General features: G+C 39.5%; 1 protein-coding gene across 1 annotated transcript in view; it reads right to left on the bottom strand.

Moving 5' to 3' along the window:
• The window catches only part of dock1 (dedicator of cytokinesis 1), a 186306-nt gene that overhangs the window by 114711 nt on the left and 48710 nt on the right, over positions 1–22885 (bottom strand). Inside the window, exons 19-26 of the mRNA XM_046069923.1 lie at positions 19763–19860; positions 17465–17554; positions 16071–16171; positions 15852–15980; positions 13986–14094; positions 9664–9734; positions 5924–6030; positions 785–912 (exon numbers count right to left, since the gene is read on the bottom strand). Of these exons, the coding sequence (XP_045925879.1) occupies positions 785–912; positions 5924–6030; positions 9664–9734; positions 13986–14094; positions 15852–15980; positions 16071–16171; positions 17465–17554; positions 19763–19860 (833 nt within the window). The remainder of the gene's footprint in view (positions 1–784; positions 913–5923; positions 6031–9663; positions 9735–13985; positions 14095–15851; positions 15981–16070; positions 16172–17464; positions 17555–19762; positions 19861–22885) is intronic.

Below are 22885 nucleotides of genomic sequence, written 5' to 3'. Positions count from 1 at the left end.
TAAGGGAGGACATCAAGAGTCTGGGCACTGAAGAGGATGAAACACACTTGCTGAGTGTTTTGGGGTGTGTGTGTGTGTGTGTGTGTGTGTGTGTGTGTGTGTGTGTGTGTGTGTGTGTGTGTGTGTGTGTGTGTGTGTGTGTGTGTGTGTGTGTGTGTACTTGTTTTTTTTCCTCAGGTGTGAATATGTGCTACTTTTCTCTGTTTTATGTTATTGTAAATTGAATGTTTTCGGGGTTTGGACTGACAAAACAAACATTTTGAAGACCACCTTGAACTTGTAATGGGATTTTTGGGGCTATGTTATACTTATGATAACCACTTTATATATATATATATTCATTGATTTAAGAGAAGAACTATGCATACATTAATCGATAATGAAATAGATCATTAGTTTCGACAGGCTACATAAGTGGCTCTATGAATTGACTTTAATTATTGCTCAATCATCATGTAGGTCACATTGCTATAAGGTACTCTAACTCTAACACCAAGAGGTAAAGCAGAGCTCATCACCATGTTCCTGGAGCATGTTCATGGCGATAAAGGTGGCCTCTAGCCACCCTGAGCAATGAATTACTGAGCCAACTCCACAGTGCTGTAAAATGTGCTACTTTCAGGGTATGTAGTGCAATATAATAAATTAAGAGCAGCACATTGATTAGTAGCGCTTCAGTAAAATAAATACAGTCGAAACGTGTTTCTTCTTTATGGAGGGACTTAAACCCCTGTTCATCCCAGAGGAAAATAAAAGTACAGAAAGCTGGAAAGCTGTTCCTCACCACATCCTTCCTGTAGAGCACCTCCAGGATGTCACTAAGCAGCTGGCAGCAAGCCTTAAGCTCCTCCCGCTTCTCCAGGTGAAACTTCAGCTGGTCCGTCATCAGCGGCAGCAGAATCTCACGGCAATCTGCAGGGATACCACCAAATAAACACATTCACAATGTCGCTCCACATGTGGAGCAGATGATGGATCACACAAGGCAGTACAGCATATGCTCGATGAAGACGCACATAGTTTGTTAATAGTTTCTTCACTGCTCAGAAGACTAAATTAAAACAATGTAAAAACAATTAATTTATTAATTAAACTGAATGAGGCAAAAGCTTCCCAAATCCCTTGAACAGTTACTGTCAGAACAAAAGCACATCAGAGCTATACATTTTTAGAGCACCATCAAAAACCTCCCTTTAAATATCAGGTAAGAAAGAAAATACCAAGCCACCTAGGGACCCAACACCTCACCTAATTATATATATCAATAAATCAATATCTGTCATATAATCTGTCAATCTCCTATTTTTCCCCACTGTTGTGGCGCCCTTAATTAAAAGCACCTAAGCCCCTACTGTTCCAGTGGGTAACAATGGTAGTTGTTCCACCTTGTGATTTTGAAAAGACAAAGCATGAATGTTTAATAAAACTGTTTTCCAGACAAAGAAAACAGTATAGATAACACCATATTACATACCTTTGCACCTAAATTAGTAAGTAGAGGCAGCAAAAATTCGACACATAATGCAACAAAAGCCAACCAAAAGAGTATGGCTGATGTTGACGGTAACATCAAAAGGTGCATTTCCATATGCAGAGGGTAGAGAATTTGATTGGCAATTGGACATGGAGGACCAGCAGTGATAAGCCCGAAAGTATTCTTATGGAGGCAGCCTGCCACAAAATTATCATATTTTTTATTAAACCTTCTGATTCCAATCTTAGTGGCATTTGTGTATGTGTGTGTGGGTCATATTTAAAGCCTAGGGACAAGCACTGGAGTTAGGTTTGTTTAATTTAGAAGTTTGGGAGTTTCAGTCAGGGGGTTAAGTGAGTAATTTATAGATTTAGGGAGAGGAAAGCAATCACATAACACTGTTCTGTCCACTGCTACATATAACTGGTATAAATACAAATTGATAACCCCTCTGCAACACAGGGAAAGAAAGGAACATGTAAAAATTAAACACTTCTCAAGGCCCCCATTCAGTGCACAGTCTTTCTCACAAACACAAAGGTATTGATATTAATGCCATATTAAAAGAAAAGATCGAGAACAAAAGAGCGATGCAGATACATCAGTGCACTAAATGATCAATGCAATCTCTCTGCTTCACAAATGTTTGCAGCTTTAACAAGCCAATCATCTGGGACAAAACTCAATTTTAACTTCATTACTCATCAAAACACATGCACACAGAGATAAAGCTTTTCCCACTGTCAATACTCCTTAAGGCCGATTCATAAACAGCAGGATGTTAACGCATGATGAATAGCATGCGCTATGGTTACCTCATCATAAACAATACCCAAATGCATTGAACATGAATCCAATCAGTGTTCCTTTCTGAAGGAACTCAATGTAAAACTGGGCAGTATGGAGTGATTCTATGAAGATGAAGAAAGAAAGAAGTTAATGATTCATCCCAACATGCATCAACAAAAAAACAACACAAAACTGCATCTGACTGAGGTGAATTCCATTTCACTGTCAGTATTACTGGGATTAACCATAAACCATACGCCAAAGCTCCACACTAATAAAAGGGTAATGAATGCATTACATAGTAATTAGCAATTTAACAAATAAAGACTCCTGGAGAATTTGAAATTTCATTTTTAATGACTCAGGCATTGATTAGTTCATCAATTACAGTATGATTCTCTTCCAGCAATCTAGGAAGTCTCTCATGACTGCACGACTCATTTTGAATTGCTTTTAATAATCTTAAGGTAAAAATAACTACAGGGAAGATAGCATATCAACTAAATTTGGGGTCCAAATGATTAACCATTATTTTGCAATTATGTTATAAAATGACACCAATCAACACACAGGTTGCTGTAGGGTGTTTGTGTAAAAACAATACTCAAGTGGCAAGAGGGAGATGTCTGTAAAAAAAAAAAATAATGAACTGAACAAGTCTTAAACTCTACAGTGGCAGTCCTTTGAGGATTTAATGCTCATTGAATCCCAGGAAAAATAGATAATGGATAGATGAAAAACAGAGAGAAGGCTATTTTTATATCAAAAACAATTGGTCTGAAGGTGGCGGCAGAGTAAAGCTGATACCCAAGCCTAAAGAGTGTATCCTCTGATGAGCATGAAAGTTTACCAATATTTATATTAACAAATTTTTTGGCTCAAGGGTGGTGCAATAGGAAAGGAAACATTGTGACCAAAATACATACATGAGGCTTATCCCCATGATGGCAGTATTGTGGGCAGGCTGCTCTGCAACACAGCTATTATTCACATAAAGCTGTCACTGGCAAAAACCTGAAAAGAAACGTAATGGATTTTAAGAGTTTGCCTTGTCACATGTTAGCCAGCCCTGACACAAAGTGACAACCATGTCTGCTCTCAAATATTTCTGGTGCTGTGGGACTGAGCACCACAGTATCCGCCTGATAGAGATTAAAGTGAAACTGTGTGATTTTATGTATACGTGTCTATGTCCTTAGTAATCTTCCAGAGCTTGAACACAAAAGCCAATATCCAATCTGAGGGCGTCTAACATTGCGTGGACTGCTTAATACCTTGTTTTTACAGGGGTCCAATCCTCATTCCCTTTGTGCCACCTCCAAACTCAAAATACACACAGTTGGTAACAAAAACACACACAAACACATAAATGGACTTAAGACATGTGTATATGCGTACATATACATACACACTCACACACACACACACACACACACACACACAAGTAGCAGGGTGGGAGTGGGACAAGCAGACTGGAACTATCAAGCTAGGCCATGAGCGCTCTCCTCAAACTTCCAGTGTAAACAGATTTTAGACGCTACAGTGATTTTCCTCTTTAACACAGACCAGGAGAGCAGCTGACATATTTGTTCTCTTCCAATGAGCCCATTTGCAAGTGATTTATGCACCCATCCCACTCGCTCCTTTTACATCATCAACGGTGAAGGTGACACAACATTGTGCCTCTAAAATAAAAAAAGGGAACAAAAAACATCCTTCTTTACAGAGTACATTAAGTTTCATCTGCAGCAGGGAAATGCGTATGCATACCAATCACATTCAACACGCAGCATTTCCATTTCTAACGTATACATGAAACCAATGGAGAAAGAGACCTCATCTTATTGTCTGAAATCATCGTTTTGAACACAAATAAGTCCATTGTGGACTGAAAAATACTAATTTAAGAAACCTTTTTACACCACCACTGAACATATTCAATGCATATTTATGAGCATGTTGAAGGTTGAGCATCTAGGTAAATGCTTGTTACTGGGCATTCATTTGCTCTAAAATTTCCAGTACATTTCACTTTGGAATTGGCTGGCGAGGGAACCTTTCAGGAGACCCCCTGGGGATCAGGGTGCATCTAACAATGTGTCCCATGAGCATTATGCACCAGATTAGATCACCTTTAAAACTGCCTGGCTAACTCATTTGCTCATTGCAGTGGTTATTACGTGTAATAAAACATCTCCAAAGTGGAGCTCAGCTTGACACTGATGAGAAAAGGACAATTTTACATGCCAATTAGGCCTTCTCCACCACTGGTCTTGCACAGTTTTACCTCAAAGACTACTGGAGCACCTCTGTGTAGAGCTGTTCTAAGAAATGAGCAGCAGCGATTCTATATCTACACCACAGCAACACGTCCCCCTGCTGATCAGCAGGCCATTCACAAGCGTCAGGGAGGCTTGTCTGTCCACAATTACACCAACAGATCAATAGTGCTGACCAGAGGACCAAGCACTGAGCATTGCCCTTCAATAGTTAGTCACTAAACTGGCTAAACCAATCAGAAAAGTGTATGTTGGTTAAGCATTAAAGGACTGGATCATTAAGTTGAAGAGACATTTACAGTGTGTTATATTCAATATCAGATACTATTCAATATGACAAACGTATAACACCATGTCCAAATTCCATTTCATCATTCTGTACATTCCTGCTGAACAACAAGACAGAACAGCTGCTGTTGATGGAGGCAGTGAGCAGCTGTGCAAGCGGATAATTGTTGTCCACTTCCTTTACGTTAGTTGACTGCTCCGAGGCATGTGCTGTCCCTGCCAGCCACATTGAATCACTGTTGCTATTTTATTGGGTTAGGAACTTTGCATTTCATTTACCACCACAGGACAGCATGTGTGTGTGAGCGTGTTCCGTCTCTAAATCAGGACCTAACCTAACATGGCCTCAGAGGACTGCTGCCTCGGGCAAAATGCTTGGCCCTTGCCCATCACTGGAGCAGGGCCCTGTCTGCAGGATGCCACAGGCGAGCCTGGCTGCAAACAGTGAAGGTTCAGGTTCACGTTAACCATCTCTACATCCCTGCCCTTCATAGTTGACATCACTACAACATGGCCAAAATAAACAACAGTATGGTTCCCAAGTGTATTATGTGTTGGTGTGAATGTGTATAACAGTGGAATGCTGTATTGGTGAGGCAAGGAAAGAGAAACAAGAAAATAAGTTACCTGATAAACACACTTAAGCAAATGGAATTTAATAGAGAGAGAGTATAGGAGTGGCTGAGGATTGAAGACTGGGTAGATGGGAATACTGATATTCTGATAGACACACGTCCAGGTGATTTATCAGTGGGGATGCTTAACTCATAACAAGAGGGATTTCCATTATGCCTCACCATTTCCTAGTGGGCTCACATAGGACTGCCTAGAGGATGCAGGTGGAGTGTGTGATTGCCTATATTACTGTACTGAGAGTGAAGGTGCATTTGATAATGCTCTGTAACTTGTGTATGTTATACGTTTGCTGTGTTTTTTGTCTCTGTTTTTATTTTCTCTTTTATACCTTCTGTACAGCACTCTGGTTCGACTTGTGGTGTTGAAAGTGCTCTGTAAATAAAGTTGAGTAGAGTACTAAAGAACTGAGTACAGTTTGTTCGTGGGTGTGTGTTTGTGCGTGTGTGTGTGCTCTCACCGTGATGAGTGAACAGATCGCTGTGGACAATGTCAATCAGACAGTCTAGCTTCTGTTTCACCAGACGACCCAGAGGAACCTTTAGGATGAACTCAGTGAACAGCTTGCTATGGAGAAAAAAGGAGTGCAATAAAGACAAAAAGGTCAAACTGATCAGACATCTTGGGCTGGTTGACTGCTTCCCATCACTAGCAATCATCCCAAAAGCAATTAAAGGTTCTGTACACCCACAAATGTACTTTTCAGATATTCAGGGAAGGGCTGTAGGATACAACAATATATCGCGTGACACGATAGAGATTAGTCAACTGACCCAGAGGAGCTGACCTAGGATGAACTCGGAGAACAGCTTGCTACAAGGGATAGATTTTGCCGTCACGGATTGCAGTCAATATTGCGAATCAATGACAAGGACGGTGATTGGACATTGATTACAGGAGTTTTGCATTTATGTGATGAAGTACCTTAAATCCTCAGGTATTTATTTGCTTCTTTAACCAAAAGCTATTTTCCAATAATTCTATAAAAAGGTTCTATCTCACAATATTATATTTCCAATATAAAATTATACATAACTTGAGATTGAAGTTTTATTACTGACCTTGCTAGTACTTGATACAGTGATAGTAATTTGAGACACATCTTGTTGCTTTCATCAGTACATGGGAGTTTAGTCAGTTCACCTCGTTTCATATTTAGATCATGGTAACAACTGAATCTCCATGTCAAGTGAGCATAATCCATCTTGTGAGGAAGGCCACGAGATGTAAGTAGACCTTTTTTGTCAAACTATATGTAACTTAATTAAAGACTTCATATCCATATGGTCCACCTTTTAGTTGTTGATACTTAGATCTTTGTTTTTAAGAATGAAGCTGGGCTGAGCTATGCAAGATGCTTGCTAATGTCTCCAAACTTCATTTACATACAATTATAAAAAGGTCTGAGACAATTGAGTCACTTCATCTCCAATGGCTTCAACAGACTTTAAATATTGTTTCTCTGTTTCACAAAGCTGTTGTCCTGAAGGATGTCTAGTTATACACATCCTTGTATGCCAACAAACACTATTCAAGTAAATATTTTCAGACTGATGATTGATTTTCTTAAGACAACCAACATGTAGCTCAGCCAGATCAAACTACGAGCATTCAACAGTTAAGAACCTGAAAGATAAATCCACATTCATGCACATTAAGCTGACAGTTTTCTCCTCAATGAAGAGGCCGGAAGCCCATTATATTAGCAAGCTAAGGCTCAAGGAGAAATAGGCTCTGGCAGCGGATGAAACACCCCCACCTCCAAGGCTTCAATTTGGTCGCATCCAGCTCAGATGCTGAGCCACGTTAGCACTAACAGGAACAGCTGATGCCGCCTTTGCTCAGGCAGGAAACCCAGGTCTGTGATTTATGGCTAAGTGAATGGTTCATAAGGACCACAGCTTTCAGAATTAAAGCTGAAATCAAAAGCTTTTCTCATGTAGTTTCCTTACAAACTACAGACACAAATACTACATATTACTACTTATTTACTTTATTGCAACAGTCAACAAGGACAGGTGTAACCCCAATAAATCAATCAAGATTTCTTGACAGCACTTCAAACTGTCTCTCGAACCCCACAAATGTTTGTGTATTACTGCATGAAAATTATAGCTGCACTTCACCAAATAGCTGGAGAGCATATGGTTCCTTTGGCTACACAGCAAAGGGGCAAAGGGAGGGAGTGTTGGGAAGGTCGACAGTCAACTATCTTTCAAATCCAAAAATGTAAAAATGGTTTCTGATCAAAATATGTTGTGTGCCTTATCATGAATGACACAAATAAGAATGAGCACTTTGTTTAATTTCAACCAAATCAAAATGTTCCATCAGTGTCACACAGAGAAGGACATACAAGGAGTAATTTTTTTTTGCTATACATGCCAATAAAGCTAATTTGAATTTGATTAAATTCAAGTATGAATGTGAGAAAAAAATCACTGTGAGCTGAACAGAAAAATGGTGCATAGTAGACAGAATAGGTGGACTGAAGGACTGTCTTCCACCTTTGACCAAAGACCCCTTTAGTGTGGCTGTGATGGTGGTGGAGTGGAGGCTAGAGGCAGGAATTGGAGGTCCTGCGTGCCCCAGAATCTGCTGTGGAAATGGCAGCCGCCCAGGTGCTGGATGTCAGCAAATGGAAGGGTCTCCTTACTGAGTGCTTGCAAATGAACAGGCAAAGCACATTTCAAGGTCTGGAAAATACCCACATGGAGCTGCACTATTTGTGCCAGTCTTTGAGCAGCCAGAAAAATTGTGGCAAGAGTGTTTTGGATTTTACATATCCATTATCAGATATTTGATTAAGCAGAGATGAGAGATTATTTTTGTAACTAGATAATATAAACAACAGCCTCAATCATCAAATACATAGCCTTTGCTGTGTGAAATTGTACTTCTGATTTTATTTCATAAAAGCGTATTCTCCTAAATATATCCTTTTTTGATCAAACGTGTAAAAGATTTTGATTAATCTGACTGCACCAGACCCAAGAAAGTCTCTCCTAACTTTCAACAGAAGGAACATTATATCATTAGGAAAAGAGTAGTTTAGTTTTCACCGACAAAGATTCGACTCACCCTGGTCAGAAGCAACCTGCTGATTATGCCATGTTCTCTTACTTACTGATGGAACTGTCTGTGTACAGGATGTATATTTCATAATGAGACAATCAGGACAAAATCAGCGCGACTCACGTGTCACTATATTTGTCTGAACTTAATATTTACAGATTATAATACCTGAAATATGTGTTTTTCCAAAGACTCATTTGCAGCTGGAAAGTATTTCACTTAATATATTAGAAAAGCTTTCCTCACATATTTGTAAATATAAATGAGGGCAGTCTATTTTGTTTTAGTGCTGTGTTCTTTCAGTGTAACAGATTAAAGACATTCAAATGGGACAGAAAATCATGGGCACACCCAGGAGGCGTTTATCACAAATGCAATCTCCTCTCAGGTCTGAAAAATAGTTATGGAACACTGCCCTCAAAAAACACAGTCAAAGGTTATGAAGGTCAGTTAAAATTTTACAGTCCATTCATTTGTATCATGTAAGAAAATGTAATTCAGATGACAGTTACCACAGTAACATCAGCATGTGATACTTCAGAAGTCATTATAAGTCAGTATTTTTAAGACATGCACTAAGCTTTAGCAGATGACATTCACGGTAGACAAGATTAACAGAAATGGACACTTGAGTGGAGCAGTCAACGGGTTTTCAAGGCAACCTGGGCATGTTTAACCAGGGCCCATCACAGTACAGCTACTGAATGTTGAGTTGTTAAATAAAAACAGTGAAAAGGTAAAAGGTGTCTTTAAAGCGGCACACTATCCCATCAGCTTGTTTGGAATATATCTAAACATGAAATTTAAATGCAAGCAGACACTTTGAAAAACAAGCATTTAAGATATCTCCTTTTCATTCTCCAGTCTAATTTGAAAATTTTCTAAACACTGACTTAATGAGCTGCTGTGGTGCTCTTCAGCAACACCCCCTTATGTTTGATAAACTCAGGTCTTACCAAATAAAATAAAAAAGTACATACAGTAGTTCCCAGAGAGCTCTATAGTCTGTTATGTTGACAAGCTCTCCTCTACTAACAAATTATTTTCCTCAAATTAGAATTGTTTACTGCAGGTGTCATTGTAACAATAGAGCATAGGAATATGTAATGGATCATATGAAATTACCTTAGTTCCTTTGGATCAAAGACCAGCTTGACATCATTGACAATGGTGGGAATGTACTTCAGCGCAGCACCCTTAACCAGGAAAAAAAAAAAGAAACCATTGCCAAATCATTTTTAGCAAAGTTAATTACTTCTGTCATTGATTGATATTTAGAAAGCTACATCATCTTACATTATGTAACACAGTATTTCCCACAAGTAAGGTGGATATTGTGTTGTGTGTAGTTAAGTGTAAATGTGTCTTGTAGCTTGACTAAGCAAGAACAATTTAACAGTTGATGACCAGGATCAAATATTACTATGATGAGCACAACCTAGTGTTCATGTGCTTTTATTAACAACCAACCCCATTTAAGCTCAACTCTTTTGAATTCTCTTCCTACTGTATCAGCATGTCTTAATTAATTTCATTCAGTCTACTTGAGGTCAAGGGTGGTGTTAAGATGTGTAATAAAAAAAACTGAGAACAAAAAGATCTCTCCGTAATGATACCTTGATAGATACAGCCACCATTTGCTGCTCATCAGTACGATAATAAAGTCATCAACTGTGTGCATACAGCGGCTGATTACAGAGTCATTCCATTAATAATGGGAATGAGTAACCAAGCCGACACTTCCCTCTCCAACTGACTGCTGCTAATGCTGGCCACGGTGGTTTGGGATGTTTATACAGCATCTGTGCAAATTAGCAGCAGCGCCAGTCTGTCTCACGCAGGTTGATTAGACATACAGATGTAGTACACCGGACGTCACCTGCTACAATCCACTGTTTGTTATTGTTCATGGTTTAAATGAGAAAATATGTGAAAGGTTATTAGCGATGTTCAAATGAGGTTGTTAATAAATAAAATACTTTGTTACGGTCTTCAGCAAATGTAATGATGTGAAAACAAATTCAGCTAGAAATGCTGTCCGAAGAGCAGACTTCTGAACATCTCTGCATGTGTCGGCAGAGACTAAATTCAGACGGGCAATAAACAGTATCTTTACATTCGCACGGATATTGTCATGACCTCCAAATAAAATCCTACTCTTATCTCAATAGATATTTTTTTGTGTTTAAATATGCATAACTCAATACCTTCAACACTCTCTGCAGACAAAAAGATCTGGGGAGACTGAAACTTGAATATTAAAAGTTTACTTTAACTCGGTTAGCAATCTTGGCTCTTTTTAATAAAAAGTAAACTGCATCTGTTTACCCCTTGAAGAATCCATTTTACTAGAAACTTTGTTCTGCTCAACAACTCAACTGCCACCCCTGCCCCTGCATGAGCCTCACAGTCACCAGCTGCATGCATTTGTGTGTACGTGAGAGTGTGTGTGTGTGTGTGTGTGTGTGTGTGTGTGTGTGTGTGTCTGAGCGTTTGTCAAAGTTTTTGCCTGCATGTGTGTCGGCCTGTCCAGATGTTCATCACGAATCAGACTTGAGTTATGATGGGACTGCTCATTAGCTTCCACCTGTCACAGTGCTTTCACAAGGGCGGACTTGGGTAGAAACCAGGATTCCTCGCTTTCATGCCCGTTACTCAACATCAGTTTTTAATTTACTGACAGTAAAGCTAATATCTCACCCAATTACACAGCAACTGACTCCTAATTGACTACTGAGCTTCTCTTATGGTTGAACGTGCACATGGATCTACTAGGTGTGCCAAGGTGCATGTACGCTGTGATTATGTTATCTCTGAAAGCATAGGTGTGTGCACATGGGCATGTGTGCATGCATGTGTGGGTTTGAGTGTATCTGCACAAAATGACCAAAAACAAACATATGTCTGTGTGTTTTTCAAAAATGGAGTCAATGGGTTTGGGGTCAAGGACAATGAAATGAAAACACAATGGAGAGAGCTTAAAGGCAGAAGGAGCAAGGCAATGAAATAAATACCTTAAGAAGCAGCTAAAGAGCAGAAGGCCAGAGGAGCCCCAGATCACAGGACAGTCAAGGTCAGAGTGAAAAGGAGAGAGGAAAAACACAAACACACATATAGAAGTATAGACAAACAAGAGAAACCAATATAGAACAAACATTCATTATGTATGACTGCAAGAAAAGTCCGAAAGTTTAGGGCTGCACAGAAAAGCCCTAGCATACCAACTCTCTTGACTGACTAATAACACCCTCATTCCATCCAATAAATTACAAATACAGAATATCACTTAACCAGTATTTAAAATCCAATCTCAGTGCCTGAGATCACAATCCCTCGTGATGAAGAAACAAATAAACTCATGAGTCGTCTAGCTTTTTCTATATTTCATATATTCATATTCTATAGCCATATAATGTAGAATATCCCAAAGTTATCATGTCATTTTTGATACCTGTGCCAATACAAAACCTCCTTTTGTACATTTACATGTTTGATCTAGTCTTAATAAAAGCAACCCTACCAGAACTTAAAGTGAGCAACATTTCGATTTAAATGGGGACATATATGACCAGAGAATAAGTAAACAAGACTTAGAATCTGACAAAGCATTCCATGCAAACTTTGACTAATTCAGTCTTTGATTTTTTTGTTGCTGCAGATGTGTTTCAGTCGCTACCCAAAAAGTATTGAGATTCAAGACTGAGCCTTGATCTTCAAGGAATAGTTAGACAGTTTGACAGATATAAATACAATCGATACCACTCTCACTTCCATACTGGTACAGTCACAAAAATCATCTACAAGCAAGTATTAAGCTAAGCAACACATATCTTTGTTGTGGTTGTTGAGGTGCTGGACAAACCTGTGTAGGACGATGCCTCTGCTCAGGAAGTGCACATGATTGAACAGCTTACCATGCGTCCCTTAGATTCATCAGGGTGGGCCAAACTGCGGCCCATGGGCCATGTGCAGCCCAAATTGCACTCTATGTACATTGCACATACTAGTTTAAACACTAGAGGTGCTGCCATTTTGAACAACTACTTGACCTACAATGATAGATTACTAGTGGATGACAACATTTACATCAGTTGATTAAACATGGCGGAACCAAAAAGATGCAAGCTAGCGAGTGAATGCTAACAAATTTCGCCCATGACTTCTTATAAGTTTCTGCATCTGGCCCACAACCAAAAAGGTTTGCCCACCCATGCAGTAAAGCCTTGACCCATCACTGTGAGCTTTACTCCCCGGGCAGGGTGGCCTGTTCAGGCAACCTCCTGGCACTCACATCGGTATACTTAATAATAACAAGGCAATTCTTGGGCTGCTCCCATCCACTGTATGTATTTATATAGAAAAGTGATGGACAGCGACTTTGAGGTCACAGGACTTTTACAAGTTGTCTATACCAAATGTTTGTTCAGAGAGTGGGAAAGGGGCTTTTAGATATTCCACACCCTCAGACTGGAATATACCGCTTAATTATTTGATTTCTTTAAATGCTTTGAAATTCATTTTCAAAGATGTGGAGACAGAATATCTGTGCTTAAACTGATATTTTGTATGCGTGGCTTGTACTGCACTTTGTTCCTTGAGGTATATTGTAGTATTGTCAGTTCTTCTGCTTTGTGTCCGTTTACAATCACTTTTTTTAATCTTATGCTACTGCATATGTTGGTCGGGACTCCCTTGAAAAAGAGATTTTTTTTTCCCTCAGGAGGACTTATCCTGTTTAAATAAAGGTTAAATAAATAAAATAAAATGTGTGTGCGCACTGGCACAAACCCCCTTAAGAATACAACTTGTCATTGTTATACTTTGTCATACTTTTTGTACAGCTTCAGTAAACAAGATTTAATGTAAATTAGTGAGCTGGGGCTGGTAGGCGGATTTTGTTTGTTGTTTTGTTTCCAGTATTTATGCTAAGCTAACAGGCTGCTGGCTGTAGCTTCATATTTATTGTACAGCATAACAGTGGTATCAATCTTCTCATCCAACTCTCAGCAAGAAAGTGAATGAGCTTATTTCCCAAAATGTAAAGTACCTAATTAAAAATCCCTCTAAAATCTTTTTTTTTTTCATGTGCAGCCCCAACAGTGTATGTATGTGCAGTCACATGGTCACAAATAAGAGTAAAGATCAGGAAAATCTAAACAAGCAGACGTGAAAAAGGTGAAGACAATGAATATGACATATAGACCATCAATGAACAGAAGGAAGCTTGACGTCAATGCATAATAAGATGCATCTAAGAGGACAAATGTATCTCCAATTACAGATTTTGTCATCCAAAGCAAATAGCAGATTTATTTACAATTCTAACAACAGCAGTTATTTACTATTCACGCAGCAGCAGTTATTTCCTATTCACGCAGCAGCAGTTATTTATTGGCACTGAGTTTGAGCAACAGCATGCAGTTGGATTTGTGTGACAGTCAGCCTACCTTCACCATGCCAGTGTTCTCTGAATTACTGTTCATCATGTCATTAAAGGATGTGAAAAGGTTCCTCAAGGACTCCATGAAGTCAGCCTCTCCTTTGTTCTCATAGAGCCTGGGAGGAGATGAAGTAGAGAATTACACTGGCAGATGATCACAAGGCTGTTGTTTGTTTCATCCCTGTGTAAACAGCCCCGCCCGCAGTGGAAATGACAAGAGTTTGATGCTTCCCCGTTAAATCATTAAAAGCAGAGAGCAGAATGGCCCGTGTGTGTTATCAATGCAAATATTATTGGATCAGAACCACAGACATCACTCTTGCTGCCAGCCAGATTAGCATTTAAAATAACTCGACAAGACCCTGAAGCACCTGCCTTCTGTCATGTGGAAACAAAAATGTGAAAAATTAATGATCTATGCTAATGACTTTCTTGGATTACTATTCAAGGAACAGAAAGCAAATGTCATGCGAGGGTTCTGTTACTTTACTTTCTAATCTGTCAGGCATGTGGTAATACTAATGTCTCTTCTGCTAGTTTGGTTATGTGGAGCAAATGCTGCCCAGTGACTGTAGCAACTAAAAGCCAATAATCACTGAACAATTGCAGAAAACACTTCCCCCAACTGTGCATGGGAACACAAAGCAGGGCTTCCTCCATAATCCCCCAAAAATGCTAATACATTTATCCTACTTGCAGAGCCCATAAATCTCCCAAACTGTAAATGAGCCACGTTGTGCTCTCAGCAAAGTAATTAAGTGTGTCAACCACTCAGATTTAAAGGAATAAAAATCAGGATTTGTGAGAGAAATTGAAATTGTTTGAAGAGACACAGTGAAACAGAGGTAAGCAGGTCAAAGAGGGGTTAAGTGTTTAGATTTCTCCCACTGCATCAGATTTCACAGGCTTTCTTCCAGAAACGTGGGTTTTATGGTGTCACAATCTCTCACAGGACGGCAGGTATTACATGGTCCAGGACAGTCACTGTTGAGGGCTTACAGAAATCATGGCATTAGAGGCATCCATCTCAGGGCTCCCACAACAACAGTTACTTAAAGCTGCTTCTTACCTGCAGCACCATGAGCGGAAGGAACTTCGGACAGCCACAAGCTGTCCACAAGGGGTAAAGTGTGTGATTAAAGTGTCTCCTCTGCTATTTCATAGGAATGTTCCACTGGCCAGCAATAAAAGCAATTGTGCAGGTGCAGCCTTGGCACCTTCTCTCCAGAGCAGCATGAAAGCTTCAACAAACGCAACTTTACAGTTTAGAATAATTTGAAAATAACTCAGCAACAATGGCCCAACAGAGCTGATTCTGACAACCAACCAGAGAAAGTGCTTCAACAACGATAAAACAGACAGCAGGTCTACAAGAAAGAGTGACATTGCTCTAGTCTTATATGTGAGGCAAAGGACAGAGCGTCCTCTAGACATCGAACAGAAAACTAATCAAGCTCTACACACTCAATTAGGACAGGATCATACATCAGCACCTAAGCCGCCAACAGCCTTATTCCGCAGCTCTACAACATTATCATCCATTTAACATCCCCGCAGCCAATTATAAATACATCCATAGAAATGTCCTCCACCAAAGCCCATTCACTTTTACCTGTTTCAACTTTATTTCACAGCAGTGGCATACTGTGGAGAATACAATCAATGCTGCACACAATATTGATTTTTACTCATCTACTGGACAGTTAGAGTATGTCTGCATGCATGTGTGCATGTGTGTGTACATTGTGCACGTGTGTTCAAGCTTGCATTTAACTCTTAAACAAATGTTTGCTTGCACTTTGGTGAGACACTGATGTTGACTGTGTTATCAGTTTTCATCGGAGTGCTTTTTTATGTGTGCATCAGGACATACTGGTTGAAGAGTACTCTGGAGCGGACAATAAACTTGAAGATGTACTCCAGGGCCTTCATGGCCTTAAGCAGCTGTTCAGTCAGTTTTTCAGCGTTGTCCACATAGTTCTTCAGAACTTTGGTCAGCTTCCTAAAAGCACAATCATATAGACAGTCTGACAAATCTGCTAATCACAAAATGTCTATTTGTATCTATTTGTACAGAGGGTAATTAACTCACGTATATGCCAGTGTGGCACTGAAATGCTTTCGAATGTAGGTCTCCAGAACAGGGTTAAAGTGCTGGAACTTTCTGTCAGCTATAAGCCCAATTATGAACACCTGTCAAAGAACAAAGACATATTCATTAAAATGTAAACCACATGGCTCATAATGGTGAGCAGGAAAACTGCCCGTCTTACTCAATATGCTGAAATAGATCAAAAAAATTAAACAAGATTGCATTTGTGCAGAAAGCCATTTTCTCTCAATTCTCTAGCCTGCAGATAATCTAGGACACCCGACAACGCAATTTCTACCTCCTGTCTCTGAAAGACAATACTTTTCTTTTGAGATGTACCCCATGATGCTAGCGGTCGGCATGCTAGATAGGATAATGACAGATAATTTGTCATCTCATTGGCTACAAATACTTGATTTGATACATGACAAAGTTATGTAATCAAAATTTCAGAAGGCTAATTTCTTTTTGCCTTCTTCGTACTCCATCTTGCAGGACAATGAAATCTTTAATGTTAGACAAGCAACGTTAATGAAAAGCACAAATTCATGCAGATCAATGCAGCAGTGATACCACATAAGATGCAGTGTGTCTGCACATCCCCCTGTAAATGATGAGTCCAGCTCTTATTTACGAATAACAGGGAACAGTTTGCGAGCTACAATATGCAGTGCAGTCCATAAGTATTTATATTTATAAGTATTTAAGAGTGATGCATTTTCCATTCTTCTGGCTCTGTAATCTAATGGAATGCAAAATGAGACAGTGACTGAGGTTAAAGTACCAACTCTGGGGTTTGAGAAAGCTAAGATCCATACTGTTAAATTAAACTGTGGAAATCCAAAATAATGTCCAAATACTTGTGGACTACACTGCAGTGTTCTTTTGATCCAACCCTTGGCACATACTCAACATTCTTGTAGGGAGTTAAGGTGTGTACTCTGCATACTTTTAAACACATCCCAAAACATGTTTGCCCTGGCAAAGTGAAGAGGTTGTTGTGGTGTGGTCAAAAATTATTCTTTGAACATACTGTATGTAAGAAATTACTATTATGATCATTCATTATTCTTATGATCCTTTTCACATCTCTCTTGAGAAACAAAAAAAAAGGGTTTTTTCCCTTTGTAGTTTCGAGCTACAGCTTAGGACAGAAAAAAGGAAGTTGCACAAAAAAAAAAAAAAAAATAACACAAACCGGGTTTGTTGTCTAATCAAAAGGGCCAACAAGTATAGCAGAGAGTCCCATAAAATAAAGAGTTTCAGGATCTGAAAGATCTAACATTTTACATTTGCATCTCAGTCCGGAACGTGTCTGAGTGTTTATTCCCACTGACAGGAACCTCTGCTGGTATGAATTCTGCTGTGTTGTATCTACCTGCTTCTTTCCTTACCAAGGCATCAAACACCAAAGTATCAAAAGTGTCACTGTCAGAGTTCTCCATCATGATGTTGAAGAGAGCATCCAGAGTGTCTTGCAGAAACTAGAATGACAGATGCACAGCATGTTATGGCAGGCCAATAATAAAACATGGCACAAAAAAAAAGATAAGGGAATCTCAAAGTCTCTGGAAAATGGCATAACTGCTTTTCACTGCTCATTCAAATAAAATTAATAATTGTCTTCTTTAAAGAAGCATATTTCACATTCAGCTGGTGACATCAAAGTGATAAATTAACTCACAACCTTAGACACCAAGGACAAGTTGTGATGTTGTTGAGAAACCTGCCAAGTTAGAAACTAAATGTGGCTTCATGGCTGTAATTTATTTCTATACAGATTGCTTGAATTGAAGTGACAAACTGATGTTTAAAGATGCTCTATTTCAATTATCTACAATAGTTTGATAGAATGGAGGATATAATTCAAAATACTGGCAACATTTCTGTCTTTTTTTTTTAGATAAAATTCTAAAATTACAATTCGGAAATTACATTTCATAATTACATCTACCATGACATCACCATTTGAGTGATGGCCAGCTTGAAGCATCTGAACATTTCTGCACACTTTTTGCTGAAAGTTGCAAACTTGTAGAACGTATGACTGATTTGTTGAGAGGTTTGGCATAGGACTGGCCCTATAGGCAAAGTTTTGTTTATTTTGATGCACTGGATTTTGTGGTAGTAATAGTAATAATAGCCGGAGTTGTAGTCGTAGTCATAGTCGCAGTAGGAGGAGGAAATACAAGAGGCACAGCAGAGCTGCCTGACCCCTAATAAGACACAAAAAAAATACATGATAACAATCAAACCAAGAATGGATCTTATTCTTATCCATCTTATCTGATCTTATCTAATTACAGACGCCACTATTTGTGAGTGTGGAAACAACAAGGAGCAAGGAGACCTGGACATTAACGCTATTTGGTGAACAAGTACATTCCTAATAAGAGCTTGGTGAAACATTTCAAATCATTATCATAATACTGATATTTTTTCAATGCTGATCAGGTGTGAATCCACTGACTGGTGACTAACAAAACAGCGAATTCTTGTCAAGTTCTAATCTCAAATATTAGGAATGTAAACAGATTGAAGTTGAACCTATATAACATGTATGGTGTAACCAAATGGCAGGTGATCTCCTGCGCTACCCATTACACACCAATTGCAGCTGTTAACATGAGCCAATATAGTTCCCTGTGATTATTTCCCTGTCAGCAACATCTCAAGAAACACTAACTATATACACCCTTCCTCTCTGGGGATACATGCTCCATTTACTCAGCCAATTCGGAGGCAATGTGAAAACAGATGTAAAAGTGTCGGAAAGAGAGCTAATGCTGTATACTGTGCTTGGTCTGTCATCTCAGGATGGATGAGATTCATCATGTTTTCAACGAGAAACAAACACAGCATGCACTACGTGGAGCACAATTCAATCTCACGCGGGCCAGACTACATGGCAGAGACAAGGTAGGAGTGCCTTGTTCACTCAGCAACGGTATCACATTAGGGAGATCGAAAAAGGGGGGTATTATGATAAAAATGCTATTGAAATCCCTCAAAAAAGTGTCTTTTAAATGCTGAAATGAAAATGATATCTAATTGCACACCAACAGCCTCGGAGCACTTTGGAGAGATTGAGCGCTAATGTGGCGGTAATAATAATCACACCCCTGTGGTTTAATGAACTGGTCCAGCTGTGGTTGACATCTATCTGGCCTGATCAAAACTGTCTGGGTGAAGAAGTTCCTAAGTTACACTGCAATCTGCAGGCCCCCAACGAACCCATGCAAATGTTTCTCCAGAGATTTATTCATCTGCCCCTCACTGAGCACTTAAAGGGCCTGCCTATACTTCTGACAGCAGGTCATCTCCTCCCCCTCTGTATGCTGTGTGTGGTGATATGTGCTCCCTACCTCGCTGTAGACATAAAAAGAAAACAAAAAAAAACTAGCAACCTATTCACTCTGATAGGCAGTGAAATCATTTGTGAAACTGCCGCCAAGAAGCTTTAGCTTTCAGGAACATTAAAGACTGCGACTGGTCTGTTTATGTCACCAGAAGTTGATCTTTTTCTTTGTTTGTTTGGCTCATTTCTATCCAGGCATAAGGAAGAGGTACATTTTCAAGGATACAAAAATTAGTTAAGATCATTAGTTTTTGCTCCAGAGTTTTGTTAAGTCATCAAAACAAAGACAACAAAGTGTAGTCAGCACAGTGAAGGACAACTTCCACCCTCTCACCTTGACAACCTCTCCACCTTCCACCTTCATCAGCTGACGGAGGTTCTGCTGCAGCAGGCTGGTGTTGGAGCGCCACTTTAGCAAGCCAAGTAGGTCCACTGAAATAAATAAACAAACTAACAAGTCATTATCACAAAGCACAGCTGTAACTTCATCCTGCCAATACAGCATGAAGTCAGATGGTAAATTTCCCTACTACAGCGTCATACTATAAGATCTCTCACTTTAAATCATGGAAATTGAATTTAGGCAGAATGACGATGAGTCAGGATTTGGCTAATCATGCTCAAGGGAGCACTTGTTCAGACCACCTCTGGAAGATTATCAAATCGGGAGCTTTGAGAATACACTCATGTCGATTTGTTAAGGCATTGTATATGCCAGCCCCGTTGACATCAGTCCTTTTCTGAAGACAAACATTTGTCTTTCAAAAGGTGTAAGCCAGGTGGAGTGACCGAGTGGTGAGGGCCATAAGTCAGTTTAGAGGCAAACTTCACCAATTGTTAACATCAAGATCAGTTTACCACTGAAACTGAACACATCTTGTATTGAGTATTGAGTTTGGAGAGGAGTACTCAGCTGCATACATTTTGACCATTATTTATTTATTTATTTATTTCTGGAGTCCCTCAACTTTATGGAAGTGCAATACTAAATTGCAATTTCAGTCCAGTCAAGCACCAGGAAATCAAGATTAATTTTATTATTGCTATTATGCTGGTTATTTTATTGATTCATAATCACAATTTTCCAGAGCCCAAGGTGACATCCTCAAATATTTTCTGTTTGTCCAAAACCCAAAAGGTTTTCAATGTAAAATAATATAAAGCAGAGAAAAGCAGCAAATCATCACATTGGGAAAGCTAGACATAGGGGAAATTTAGCGTTGGCTTAAAAATCAAATGCCTAAAATAGTCAAATAATATTGGCTACTTTTTTTTTTGGTTAATCGAATAATTGATTAATCGACTAATTGTCTCAGGTATAGTACAGTCCTGATATAAGGCAGAAAGAGAAACTTTCTTAAAGCAGATTCATGATGTATTATTTGACAAAGCCTGCATACAAAAAGCAGCTACACTCTGGGAAACATGGTTTACAGGGGAGCCTTGCCTGACTTACGTGACTCCCAGCTTCCTTTTGGAACTCCTCGGGACCCTCAACCCTAGCTGCTTCCTCTCTCTGCTTGCCATGCAAGATTGGCTATGTGAGAGTCAATCAGGCATAGCATGACGACACCATGATGAATGCCTATTATTTGCAAACCTGACAGCCTATCGGGGTTCAGTCAGAAGATCCTGAGTAAAATACCAGGGATACCCCTCGCCAAGAGATTTGAAAATTGACAGTTTAGGGCCTCACAGAGACTAATGGAATGAAATAAGAATAAATCATCACGCAGCTTGATCCCATTGGGGTACTGCTGTTAGAGGCCACACTGCGTGTGGCACATGGGACAGTGAGGCGGGTGTGGGGGAGATCTGGTTTGCCTAGGAGGAAGAACAAATAACATCTGCTGGAGAATTGATGCCTTTGAGGGCAGCCGGATTTTGAAAGCTACAAAGCCAGCAGATGGAACGTGGTGGAATAATTAATTCAGGGAGAATAGGTTACATTGTCACTGTACAACTGAATTGCAAAAGACTTTACATTTCCATTTGAATGTTTGTTTACAGTACATCTTGCCTGACAAGAGCATTTTCATTTTTACAAGCAAACACAACCAATAAGTAGTCTTAATAGCTTGTTTTCTTTAATAGTAGCAGCCTTGTATTTGGTTAGAAAGTTTAAAAGTGCAAGCTTTTTCAACACAGTGATATACGAGGAACATCACACAGTATAAACCTTACTTCTGTAGTCTAAAACTATTTTTTCATAAGATATTTTACTCCTTCCAGCCAAGGCAGGAACAGAATGTTAATACATCTTTCACCAGGTCCTCTCCCAACACTGCTGTCATTAGATCTCTGCTTCTCCTCCAGCCTCCGTTTAGTGAAGCACACTGCAAATACCCAGGGAAGAGCCAGAAACCACTTCACATGATCTCCCAGCGCTGGGAGACTGCCTGCATAAATCTAGCTTAATTAAAAAGAGTGTTTCATCTCAGATGTGGGGATCAGGGATGAGGTGCCACGTGTAAGAAGCAAGCAGTCTGTTGCAAGGGGCCAATTTAAGTGCCAGTCCCCCCCCCCTCCCCCTTTGCCTGAGTAAGTCTTCGGGAGAAACATCTTATGAGCAACCAGTTAGTCTGAGGTGAATATGATTTGAGCAGATGGAGCACATCTCCACATTTGACAAAAGGAACAAGAACACAAATATTTGTTCTTGATGAATGTTTGAAACAATTGATCAATTCTCAGATATAGTTTAGAAGTTTTGCCTATTAACTATTTGCCAACAACAAACACTGTTGAAAGGTTAAAGAGGTGTCTAAAACGGTAAATGAGTAATCAGAATAGAAGGAAAATTTTAATACATTTTGAAAGATAAAAGGGTGAGTGAGTGAGTGAGTGAGTTGTTTTGGTGTCGGGTGGCTGACTGACTAGCTAGTGACTAGCTGTTTGGGTTGGAGTTTTAAAGAGCTTCTAGGTTTTAATAAAGCAGGCAGACTCCAGTCAGGAGATAGATTTGCTTCACATTGCTTTATTAAAAGAACTCAAACCTTTTCTTGGAGCTTTGGCGTGGGATGACATATCCTTGGGGACACACACATACACACACAAACCTCTCTGTTTAATCAAACTCAGTGTGCAGTGGCAAAGTAGTCTGATCCCCAAGCACCTTTTGGTGCCTTGCAAATTACCACCACAAAGTGCCAGATAAATATCAGGACACACACTGCTGCCCATCTCTCTCACACAGGGAAAAAGGGAAAGTGTAGAAAGGAAAGCAAGGTGGACAAATAAGGAGAATGGTGCTGATTGATTTCTTCTTGTATCTTATATACTGTACATCTACCATTTAGACATGGGTTTGAGCTATGAACATTACATCTCTATCTAATATAATCAGTGTGGGCTGGTTCTGCTTCTGTAATTGAGGCTGCTCATCCACTGACATCACCACCCACTGAGCAGAGTAGGAGGGCACACACGACTGTATTTAAATGACAACTTATACTGC

This window comes from Micropterus dolomieu, linkage group LG14, assembly GCF_021292245.1.
Source record: "Micropterus dolomieu isolate WLL.071019.BEF.003 ecotype Adirondacks linkage group LG14, ASM2129224v1, whole genome shotgun sequence".
Classification (NCBI taxonomy): Eukaryota; Metazoa; Chordata; class Actinopteri; order Centrarchiformes; family Centrarchidae; genus Micropterus; species Micropterus dolomieu.
This window is presented reverse-complemented; position numbering and strand designations above follow the sequence as displayed.